This window comes from Lytechinus pictus, chromosome 3, assembly GCF_037042905.1.
Source record: "Lytechinus pictus isolate F3 Inbred chromosome 3, Lp3.0, whole genome shotgun sequence".
Taxonomy (NCBI): Eukaryota; Metazoa; Echinodermata; class Echinoidea; order Temnopleuroida; family Toxopneustidae; genus Lytechinus; species Lytechinus pictus.
The window spans coordinates 66,991,827-67,004,105 of NC_087247.1; the positions used below are offsets into that span (position 1 = coordinate 66,991,827).

A 12,279-nucleotide genomic window follows, 5' to 3' on the forward strand; every position below is an offset into this window, starting at 1 on the left:
TTTGGATCATGATGTGAAAAAAATATATTTGAATCAGCAAAAAGAATGAATTGAAGTAACCTAGACGACTTTTCAATGTCATTTATATAAATTATAAACAAAAGTGGACCCAGAATACTGCCCTGCGGAACTCCGCAAAGGACAGGCTTGTGTTTAGAGAAATTGTCATTAAGTGAAACGAACTGGGAGCGCCCTTTAAGATAATTCCTAAACCATATCAATGGTTTTCCCCGAATACCGTAATGAGAAAGTTTGAAAAGAAGGATGTCGTGATCAACAGTATCAAATGCTTTAGAAAAATCTATGAACTGTTAGAGCCTTTGGCGGCCATTTTGAATATAAAAATACAACATTTATCATATACATGGCATATTAAATAATACATTTTGTTAGCAATTGTGTTTTTAGTCAGTATTCCACTCATTTCTCTTAATAATATGCATTGTAGTGCTCAATCTTGCGATTTTTGTTGGCCCCTTTGCCATAGAAAATAATACTATATTTGGGCCAGTGGCAGCTATTTTGAATATTAGATACAACAATTTTCCCATACATGAAATAGTTAATGATATATCATGTTAGCATTGCTGATTTTCATATATTACATTGTACTTCGTCCACAGATCACAATTACTTACAGTTTAGTGATAATTTTTGTGAAAATTAATTTTCCCTATTCATATTGTACATAATAGGGTATACAGAGGTCTGTGGCGGCCATTTTGAATATCAAGAAATAAATATTTTGTCAAAATATGTTTTTTCAGAGAGTATTTCACTCCTGCAACACAATATACATTTTATAGCCAAATTGCTGGCAATTTTATTATTTTCATGGGTAATATGCATATTTTGGCGGCCATATTGGATTTTGCCAATTTGCGGTAAACGCTCAAAGTTACACGAGTGGCATCATTCAGATTCGTAATCAGCACCCTCGAATTGACAAGAAACCATCAAAAATTTATATGAAAAAACAAGGTTATGCCTCTTCTATCCTGGACTACTGCATATGAATTAATCGGCCCAGATCAGCCGAGTCCAACTAAGACGTCTTAGTAAACAACTCATTCATTAAGTATTTTTTTAGACTGACATGCAGGTGGTGCATTTCACTTTTTGAAAAATTTCATCCCTTGCCCACACCATGTCCCTACCCCCACTTGTGGCATTGCCCACGATGCTACACATGTATTTCAAAAAAATATTTTGCAAAATATTTTTCATTTGAAATACCTTTCAAAATTACAATTTTTTATCATTTAAACCTACATGTATAACTGGGTCTATTTTTGGAGACTAGTCCAGAAAGTAGGTTACGGGCGGCGGGGCGCATGTTGGAATGTTTTGTGTGAGGGGGCATAAAAAAGGTTGCATTGTTTTGAAACATGAATAGATTTCTCCGACTCCCACCCCCTATCTTTCTCTCTCTCTCCTACACACACACAGATGGGAAGGGGTCAATGTATTTCTGAAGTCATGACCTTTCCTGATAAGGGAACCACGTGGCTTCTTTGTTTCCCAAATAGTTTCATTAGGGTCGTCTGCACCATCCCGAGTTTTCAAATTAGCGCGCTATTTCTGATCCGGCAAATTATTCCGATTTGAACAATCTCGAGATTATTTGCAATGGAGACGCAATTATCGCGCTAGTTCGTAGGATTAATCTCGAAATTGCAATCCCAAGTCAACTTGGGATTATTTGCAAAATAGCGCGCTATTTTACGAATTATCGCGCTAATTCATAGGTGCAAACGCACTCAGGATTATTTATTCACGGCGTCAGTCCATAATGCATCGATGCCTCGCTCGAGCAGGAATCGCTCTTGGGATGGTGGAGACGGGGTTCTTGAATCTCAAGATTAATCGCGAAGAGGGCCAATTGGGCTAAAATCTCGAGATTGAGTTTGGGTAAACTCGGGATGGTGCAGCACCGCCTATTGGCTATCGAAGGTCCAATCAGCTCAAGTGAGCTGGTTGTGTATTTACTTTCTGTTTTGAGCACGCAGACAATAACTTATATTGTGTATCAAGGGCAAGGCCGGGTGGGGTTAACATTTTCGGAGCTCTTTCAGGTCGGTGATTAACTGTTAATGTGATACAATCATTGATCTTGTTTGACAAATAACCTCGGTAACATCAATTTTTAACCTTTATCAAGTATTCAAAAACCGTTGTCATCATTGTTTTCTTGTCATTTTGTTATTATTACTTGGTATTCGAGTTATCCCAACGTCATAGTCAGGATCTGCCGAACATTCGATTAGTGTAAATTTTGCTTATCGATTGGCGATCGGCGGCAAGCCATTCGAACCATTCGATCAATCGATGTTTACTCCCAGGCCTATAGTTCCTACAGCAAGTGCTTGTACTAGAAATGCACACATTAAGCCAAACAGAGCTGTGATACCTATATCCTTATCTTAACATGATTCTGAACTAAAAACGATATCATCATTCTAAATCTTATCTTATATCTTTAGAGAAATTAGCACAGGGGAAATTGTAGTTAGAGCAACTGTCATGTTAACAATGCATTGGTATTCATACATGTATATGGGTACTTGTTTGTCATATCCCAATTAAAACCAATAGATATGTACAAGGCATATCCCAAAAACTACCTTTATATCAGGTACATGTCTTTACAGGCATAAACCAAATAATATGATAATACTTTTACTGTCATGTTTAAAGGGACCCAATGTTATTGAAAAGAACAGACCTTTATTGAGGATTGGGTTCAAAATGATAAGGAGACATGAAATGTTAGGCTGGTTCCAAACTTGCTTTCCATAAGATTCACTACAAGTACATTTAGATATTATATTAATCAGTATGTGATATTTTGCAGGGTTGTTGCTTGTAACCTGTATCCCTTTGAGCAGACCATTGCCAAACCTGATGTAACTGTAGCAGATGCAGTGGAAAACATCGATATTGGTAAATTCTTGATATATTTTTAAGTTTTCTGAAATTCCTGTTTAAAGTTAAACATGAAATTGATGAGATTATTCCAACCAAAATCTGGAATTAAAAATGAGGTCTTATCTTTGTGAAGCTATTTTAACATGGATAATTAAAACTTCAAGTATGACAGATTTAAGGTATACTTGTAAGTCAATTTACAAATCTTCAAGAATATTGTTCTTCATATGTAAGTCTTTTCTAGTTGAGAGATGGTGGTCATTAGATTCAATTTAATTCAATTATTTTATTGTCATGTTCAATTGAAAAACACAAAAATTGTCAGCAGACACTTAATAACAAAAAGTGCATAGGAACAAAGAAATAATCACAAACTTTAAATACATCAAAATAATACATACATGTAAAGATGAATAAAATAAATATAATATAAATATACCCTGTTTGCATGCTTGAGCACCCACAACATGACACCAAGCCACGTACCCAATGCATGAAACAAAATTGTAATTCGCAGTGGAACCATGCAATCTGAAGATGGGTACTCAAGCATGCAAACAGGCACTGGATGCTATACATGCATAAACTGAATTAACTGCCAGACCTGTTGACCTTTCAAGTAAAAAGTAGTGATCCAGAAGCTCAAAAGTCATAGTTTGACATAAAAGTCATGAATTTATATGCCCTTACACAGTAAATAAATTTCTTTGAAGAGGTAATATAAAAACAGATTCCTTAAAAGAAATCTCTGGTACTCTCAAGTCTTAACTTGCTAGATTGCCTTTTCTTGTTTTCTTTTTTATATTTCTGTTTTTATTATAATAAATTGAAATAAATCACAAAATTTACAAATGATTATTAGGTGATTGCAAATCACATAAACACAAGTTAGTTACACAAAAAAGACAAAACAACAACCATAATAATAAAAAAAAAAACCTACCCACTTATCCTCCCCCACCCCCCAAAAAAGGAATGTGGCAAAGTGATAACTTAATATCAGTGTTATCTAAACAAAGATAGGTGATTTGGTAAATAAAGTAGACAAAACAAAATATACAAGCTATGATTATAAAATGGTTTCCCAACAACTATTGATAGGATTAAAAAACACAACTGGTTATCCAAGACGACATAATTATGGAGGTTTTTAAACGAACAAGTATATCAAGGAAACTGAGATACAAGTTGCATGAAAAAATGGGAACTGATGTCTACAACCATGTAACCAATACAGTGCAGTATTATTTTTAAAAATGGGGCACTAAGCCTGTTATACAAAATATACATTGTTATCATGTAACCTGTTGACATTTTTGAAAACCAAATTATAAGGTGAATCGCCACTTCTTAAAGTGAGCGGGCAACTTATTTTTTTTCTTAGCTATCAAATATTCCAAGTCCTGTTGTTTTTTAACAAATGTTTTAAAAAGAGCAAAACTTGGAGGATTATTCTTAAATTTTCATGTATGAATATAATACTTCAAAAGTTAGAAAATGTATGAAATTAACTTATCAGCTGGGAGTCCGAACATTTTTTCAAAATTAGAACCATTTATTTGAACATTATTTTGGGAAACTTTCGTTAAAAGGGATTGCCAAATAGGAATTACCCTTTCACATTCGCAAAACAGGTGGACTATTGTTTCCTCACTTTTATCACAGAAAACACAATTGGGTGAATCCTTAGATTTAATCTTATATAAAAAATCATTTAATGCTATGGCTTTATGACAAATCTTAAAATAGAATGATCTTAATTTAGTATCAATGGTACAAAAACAATTTGTGTAGTGTAGATTGCCTATTCTGTATATGAGGTGGTGATTTATCACGGTTGCTTTTTCATTCTCTGAAAGCAGTCATCAAATAGTTTGATATTTTCCATTGTGATTCCTACGTTTTGTCATCCCAATGGAGCCTGTAATCTTCCACATGATCCCATGGAAATGATTTAGGATAATATTTTCTAATATCTTAATTTGTTTTTTTATATATAAATTAAGGTGGTGTGACTCTCCTGAGGGCTGCTGCTAAGAATCATGCTAGAGTAACAGTTGTGTGTGATCCCACAGACTATTCCAAGTAAGTTTGACATTAAAGCCCTGTTCCACTATGCCGATTTCACTACGATTTAACAAGCCTTCAGATCGGGGGGAATTGAACAATTTTACCAGGAGTCAGCGAAAAATAATTTGCAGTAATATAAGTTTTCCAAAGGAACAGGTGATTCATTACGTCCCCGTGCTGCTGTTAGTACGCCAGGAATGACCTCATTACGCTCATCCCATGACTGCGTGTTGTGTTGCTTACGCTTTTCCCGCTTCCTCCATGATTCAGAATGGGCTTTTTCTGATCGGGAAGATCGGCATGAAATTTTGAACATTTTCCAAATTTTTAGTCGATCTGAATAACATGCCCGCTGTTACCCTGTCTTTACAACATTGTTACTATGCTGCCCCTGATTTCAAACCAATTTTAATTCAGCTCTCTCCCGATCTAAAGATCAGGATGGATCAGTGTTTCAGATCTTGATAGTGGAATGACCCCTTAACATCTGAAATTAATAACAATTTTCGAAATGCACCTGTGAAAAGCAGTATTATTAAGAGTTATAAATCTCTTATATGATATGCCTTTTGATGTCATGATTAGATTCATTACAATTGATTAAAAGAAGATATTGTTGAAAAAAATGAATTGCATAAAACCCCCTAATTTGATTGTAATTTTTACATTTTTGTATATGGTTGCTATAAAGATTAGTGGGGGGAGGGGCAACCTCGATTCTGGACCCATGTACTCTGCAGACAAAGGGTTGTATATTATTAGATATAAGCAGATTCATCATCAGTAGCCATGATGTGACGTAAAGATCATAATTTAAAATATCTGTTTTTGAGACAGACACGCAAAATATTTTTTTTTACCATTAAACCTGAATGATAGATGCACACATTTTTGGTGGTGAGAAATGTGTTCATGAGGGATATTCTGTTGAAATTGAGCACATCATCTTGTATCATGACTGATAACCATAACTGTAAACTTGGCGATATATTCCCATCTACCTTTGTTACATCATTTCCTTTTCAGTTGTATTATTTCAGATGGTATTTCCCTTTCATATCTATTGTATTTTATCTTGACCATGTTTCAGCATTATTCAAGAGATGATTGACAGACCAGATAATGACACCACACTTGAGATTAGAAAAGCACTAGCAGTCAAGGTATAGTTACTCAAGTTAATTATACCTATGACAGTTCTGTAATTACATATTACTTTTGATGACCATTTCAATAGAAATGATTATTTCTTATGTAGTACCTTAGTTTGAGTGAAAATGTATATTTGAAGTTTATGTAATTGATAGAACAATTTGCTTGTATCAAATGTTATTTTGGTCTTGCCTGCATAGCAGAGCGAGACTAGGCGCTGCTTTTTTGACGACAGCGGTGGAGTCAACATCAAATCTTAACAAAAGGTTTAGTTTTTGAAATGTCATAACTTTTTTTAAAAAGGGCATAGTAAGTATTCCTGAACAGCCTGCTGGCATTTAAGGTTACATGACCAAGGTCAAAGGTCATTTAGGGTCAATAAACTTGGACCATGTTGGGGATATCACTATCAAAATCTTAACCAAAGTTTAAGTTTTTAAAAGTCATCATAAATTAAAGTATATGGACCTAGCTTATAAAACTGGGACATAAGGGTAATCAAGTATTACTGAAAATCCTGTCTGTATTTCAGGTCACATGACCAAGGTCAAATGTCATGTAGGGTCAATGAGCTTTGGCCATGTAGGGGGTATTTGTTGATTTCCATCATAACTTTAAATGTTTAGTGATCTGGTTCATGAAACTGGAACATATTTGTAATCAAGTATCACTAAACATCCTTTATGAGGTTCAGGTCTCATGACCAAGGTCAATGAACTTTGGGGGTATTTGTTGATTTCCATCATAATTTCGAAAGTTTATGGATTTATTTCTTGAAATGTAGACTTAACCCTAAAAGGATTGGGGGCCCCCCCCCTCGACAATTTGCGTTTTATTTACGAAACAAAAAAAGATAGTGCCGCAAAATGTTATAAATCTTTCTTTGAAGTCTTGCCCAACTTTTGAGACCAAATATGTGACATACGGGTATAGCATTGCAACACCACATGACATTTTACAAGACAATGTCATGCCGAAAATGGCTCATTTTTATACTTTGTGTACAAAGTCTATGGGAGATGAAATTCATAAAAGGGTGATTATTTTTCGTTGTAATTGGTCTGCTTAATTAATTTAGGGTTTGATTTAGTTGTTCAATGGTCTGTAATAATTCATTTCCATTGAAAAAAAACAATGAAAACAAAAGATAAAAAACTTAGTTTATGTGGTAAAGAATGTGCGTGCCAAATTTCGGAGCGATCGCTCTAACGGCGGCCATAATCAGAAGGGGGGCCATCATGGCCCCCCCCCCCCCAGTCCTCAATACATCTCAAATAGCCCAGTCCTTTTAGGGTTAAGGGCCTAAAGCCCAAAGTTTTCTGCTTTCTAGACCTGAAATTCTGCTTTCTTCTTCTTTACAAACCTCAAATTCTGCTTTCTTCTGCTTTCTAAATTTCTTCACTTTGAAATTCCTCGAAAGCTCAGAAAAAACACTTTGAAATTTTGAATGAGTAAAAACTGTAAAAATTCTTACGTGATTTCCCTTCCTACGTACTCCAAAGCATGGGCGAATTTGAATAACTAAAGTCATATGCGTATGCAAGCAGAACGATCAAAACAACAACAGTGCAATCCAATAATTTGCAAGCGGGACCCGCTGACCCGCAAGTCAATTTATCTTTGAAAAATCACTATACAGGCTCAAATCAGGAAAATATATGCCAACTACTAACCTAGCCTAGAGTGAATTTACTTACAATATGCAAATTCGCCTTTTATTCCGGAGAGAAAATGTTTTTTTGGGTGACTGTACCACGAAATGGGTCCGCTCTGATCTCGAAATTGAAAGCATTACGCAATTAACTCCTCTGATTGGAGCTGCAGCTCAGCGCGCGCTAGCTAGCCCAGGCTGCCCAGCAAAGATCGGCAATGTTGTTTTTCAGTCCAGGTCGGTCGACACGGCGACTCACAACAATCATAAGTACAATATTCAATTCTATGGGACCTCGTCTATAAAGTAATCAAAATTGAAATAAATACCAGAATAATGATAGTCAACTTTTTCTTGTATATCTCCATATTACTTCCTTCTGTTTTTGTATTTCTTCCAATTCTTTGTAAACTAATACAAACGTGCACGAGGGCACCCATGAACTTACGTAAACAGCTCGTGTTACTAGTGCTTAGCTAGCTTAGCTAGGCTTTTATTTATTTTTTATCTCTCTCGATCGATCGGTCAAGAGAGAGGTATTTGAATCCGCCACGTAAGAAGCACATGATCCTAACTCAATTTTCATTGTTAATGTTTTTATTATGCGGCGTTACTTCTCCCTTTTTTTCGTATGACGATCTGCGGGTTTGAGAATGAACTCGGCCCGGCCCGGCCCGCAACCCGCGATCGGGGGCATACCGACAGGTTAACCCGTACCGCAACGGGTGCGGATTACAACATTACATCACAGTACAAACATGTGCATATTGCATGATTGAACATGCATACCAACAAACGTAGAGGGCAGCAACACGCTTCAGTGCAAGTGTTGTTGCTGCCCTCTACGTTCGTTGATGCATACATGCTACTAGTACGGGCGAACAACCGTTCCATCACCGTAGTAGCGTGATGTGCACGTGAATATTGCTTTCGCTATGCATGGAAATTTCTAGAACGAATCGCGCACAAAAGGCTGCTGGGATAGCTGCATTGCGTAAGTAGTACGTAGTGTTGTACCCGGTACTTATAAATTTATTGTGGGTCAAATCTGGTAAGGTGTGCGATCGCGAACGGTAGGCTGGTTTCACAGAGCTTAATTTGTGCAATTCCTAGACTGGATTTTATAGACTGTTTTATCAATTAGGATGCTCTTGGAACCAATTTTTTTATACCTTAAAACTAAGATTTCTCACCGAATTCACTGTTTTTTTTCAAAACTGTGTTTTTCGCTTTCTACCCCGGTTTCCGCGATTTCGGCGGAAAATCCGCAAAGCGGAAAACTTAAGGCATTAGTTAAGGGTAATCAAGTTTCACTGATCATCTTGCACAAGTCTTCGGTCTCACGATCAGGGTCAAATACTCAAATGTCATTTAGGGTCGATGAACATAGTATTTTATCATCATATGAATGGTGTTTTTTGTAAATGATTATTTTATATTTGTTTTCAAAGATATTGGATCACGTAATGCAGGCGAGACTGCCAGAGGCGCTCAACTTTATCACACTTCTTTGTTAATCACAGGCTTTCAATCACACAGCCACCTATGACATGTCCATCTCCAACTACTTCAGACAGCAGTACAGTGAAGGTCGATCCAACCTTACCCTACGCTATGGTACCAATCCTCATCAGAAACCAGCTCAACTGTCTACATACCTCTCAAAGCTACCAGTAGAGGTCATTAATGGATCACCAGGATTTATAAATCTGTGTGATGCCTTCAATGCTTGGCAGTTAGTCAAAGAACTCAAAGCTGCCCTTGGTCTCCCTGCTGCCTCCTCTTTTAAGCATGTCAGTCCAGCAGGTAAAGTTGAAACACCTCATTGTCTCATTTAAAATTCTCAGAAGGATTCCTTATAATCAAAATTCAAACAAGGCTATCTATCACTGAGAGCATGCTGCTTTAATTGTACCATTGACACTCATTTTTCAAATGAATGGTAGCTTCCTTAGAACGCTTTATGTCAGTTGAGTGTTGATTAAGGTTTGCTAGGACAGCTAGATAAATTATATTATTGGTAAAATTAGTTGTTTCTTTTGAAACAAATTATCTGAACATTAGGAGATCGGCCTCATGTTGTCTTTTCCTCTGATGGGGAGAATGATGTTGCCTATTATAAGAAATCTGTTCAATTTTAATTGATAGTATCCTGGGTATGGGACAATGAAATGGAATGTGACCCATTTTTTTCACCATGAAACTTTTTGAAGGTGTGAATTTAGTATGAATTCCATAAGTAAAATGTATTAGTGTACCATACTTGAAACATGTCTGAATTAACAGTCCGCTGAAAAGCCAGTAGAGCAAATAATCATCAAATTGATCTTCAATATTCCATTGAATTCAGATAAAGATAAAAAGGTTCTTTTTTGCAGGTGCTGCTGTAGGAGTTCCGTTGTCTAATGAGGAAGCAAAGGTTTCTATGGTGGATGACATGAAAGACTCACTTACTCCATTAGCTACTGCATATGCTAGGGCAAGAGGTAAGATTCTCTGCTAGATATTATCTAGAGAGCTGTACATCAATCTTCAGATAAAAGATGTTACTCGTTTAACTGTATATCCATCTTTAGATTTAAGATATAACTTTAGTTTAATATTGGCTTGTGACATTTTGTATTTGATAATAGGTGCAGACAGGATGTCATCTTTTGGTGATTTTGTTGCCCTTTCTGATATATGTGATCTGCCAACAGCTAAGATCATCTCTAGAGAGGTAAGTATAGCCATTGTGAAAGTATTTCCTCTCATAACAGATCTCTTTTGTTCAGGTAACTGTAACTGTGGGGATCTGGTTCGGATGGTCTTCATGAAAAAAAAATGAAATTCTGTCGCATTCCATTTTAATGATGAACAAAAGCTTGTTTTTCTTTTCTTTTTTGTTTGTTTTTGTCTCACCTGCATAGCAGAGTGAGACTATAGGCGCCGCTTTTCCGACGGCGGCGGCGACGGCGACGGCGGCGTCAACACCAAATCTTAACCTGAGGTTAAGTTTTTGAAATGACAGCATAACTTAGAAAGTATATGGACCTAGTTCATGAAACTTGGCCATAAGGTTAATCAAGTATTACTGAACATCCTGCCTGAGTTTCATGTCACATGACCAAGGTCAAAGATCATTTAGGGTCAATGAACTTAGACCATGTTGGGGGAATCAACATCAAAATCTTAACCTAAGGTTAAGTTTTTGAAATGTCATCATAACTTAGAAAATATATGGACCTAGTTCATGAAACTTATACATAAGGTTAATCAAGTATCACTGAACATCCTGCATGAGTTTCACATCACATGACCAAGGTCAAAGGTCATTTAGGTTCAATGAACTTTGGCCAAATTGGGGGTATCTGTTGAATTACCATCATAACTTTGAAAGTTTATGGATCTGATTCATGAAACTTGGACATAATAGTAATCAAGTATTACTAAACATCCTGTGCAAGTTTCAGGTCATATGATCAAGGTCAAATGTCATTTAGGGTCAATGAACTTTGGCCAAATTGGGGTATTTGTTGAATTACAGCCATAAATTTGAAAGTGTGTTGGTCTAGTTCATAAAACTTGGACATAATAGTAATCAAGTATCACTGAACATCCTGTGCGAGTTTCAGGTCACATGATCAAGGTCAAAGGTCATGTAAGGTCAAAGAACTTTGGCCACGTTGGGGGTATTTGTTGAATTGCCATCATATCTCTATAAGTGTATTGGTCTAGTTCATAAAACATGGAAATAAGAGTAACCAAGTATCACTGAACATCTTGTGCGAGTTATAGTAGTTTTCAAAATCAGCACTGCTGCTATATTGAATCGCGTGATGCAGGTGAGACGGCCAGAGGCATTCCACTTGTTGTTGTTTGGTTTCTTTTTTGTCGGGGGGTGGCAAAGAAACTTCACGAGTTCAATAGAGAATGGCAGAGCCTACATGACTTCTTGGGTCCTGCCATCAATTTCTCCCCATTTCTGTTAAAATTGGGATATTAGGATGATATGATCAACAGAAGAACTGATTATGAAAGTTCATGATGTTGGTAAATCTTCAGTTTCCATCTGTTTCTGTTTTCATCACATTCAGGTTTCTGATGGTATCATTGCACCAGGATATGAACCCGAGGCTCTAGCTGTACTAGCTAAGAAGAAAGGAGGAAAATACTGTGTGCTCAAGGTAATAGCCAATGCTATCATCATTGTATCATTCAATAGATTCACTATTGCACTTACAGGAAGTTCTTCTATTTCACCTCACTTGAAAGCATTATCTAAAAAGATCTGAACAGTACTTCCAGGATATTCTACCATCAAGCCTTGAAATAAGCGGGCGCTGAGCGCAAATTCGCGCTCATAAAGCCATCAATTGCGCCCATAAAGCCCCAAAATCATCAAAATTTTGACGACCGGGTGCAAATATTTTCCAGGTAATTGCGCCCGCCATGAGTGAGCAGTGAAGCCATATCATACATGTAATTTAAATATCTGA

General features: G+C 36.5%; 1 protein-coding gene across 2 annotated transcripts in view; it reads left to right on the top strand.

The window, feature by feature from the left end:
- Nucleotides 1–12,279, top strand: part of LOC129255397 (bifunctional purine biosynthesis protein ATIC-like) — a 56,745-nt gene that overhangs the window by 24,757 nt on the left and 19,709 nt on the right. For both annotated transcript variants that reach the window (XR_010293150.1, XM_064097615.1), the window contains exons 5-11: nt 2,855–2,943; nt 4,935–5,013; nt 6,089–6,161; nt 9,325–9,607; nt 10,180–10,287; nt 10,435–10,520; nt 11,878–11,967. Coding sequence is in view for 1 of the 2 variants with exons in the window: in XM_064097615.1 (XP_063953685.1) it covers nt 2,855–2,943; nt 4,935–5,013; nt 6,089–6,161; nt 9,325–9,607; nt 10,180–10,287; nt 10,435–10,520; nt 11,878–11,967 (808 nt within the window). In the remaining variant the exon portion in view is untranslated. The remainder of the gene's footprint in view (nt 1–2,854; nt 2,944–4,934; nt 5,014–6,088; nt 6,162–9,324; nt 9,608–10,179; nt 10,288–10,434; nt 10,521–11,877; nt 11,968–12,279) is intronic.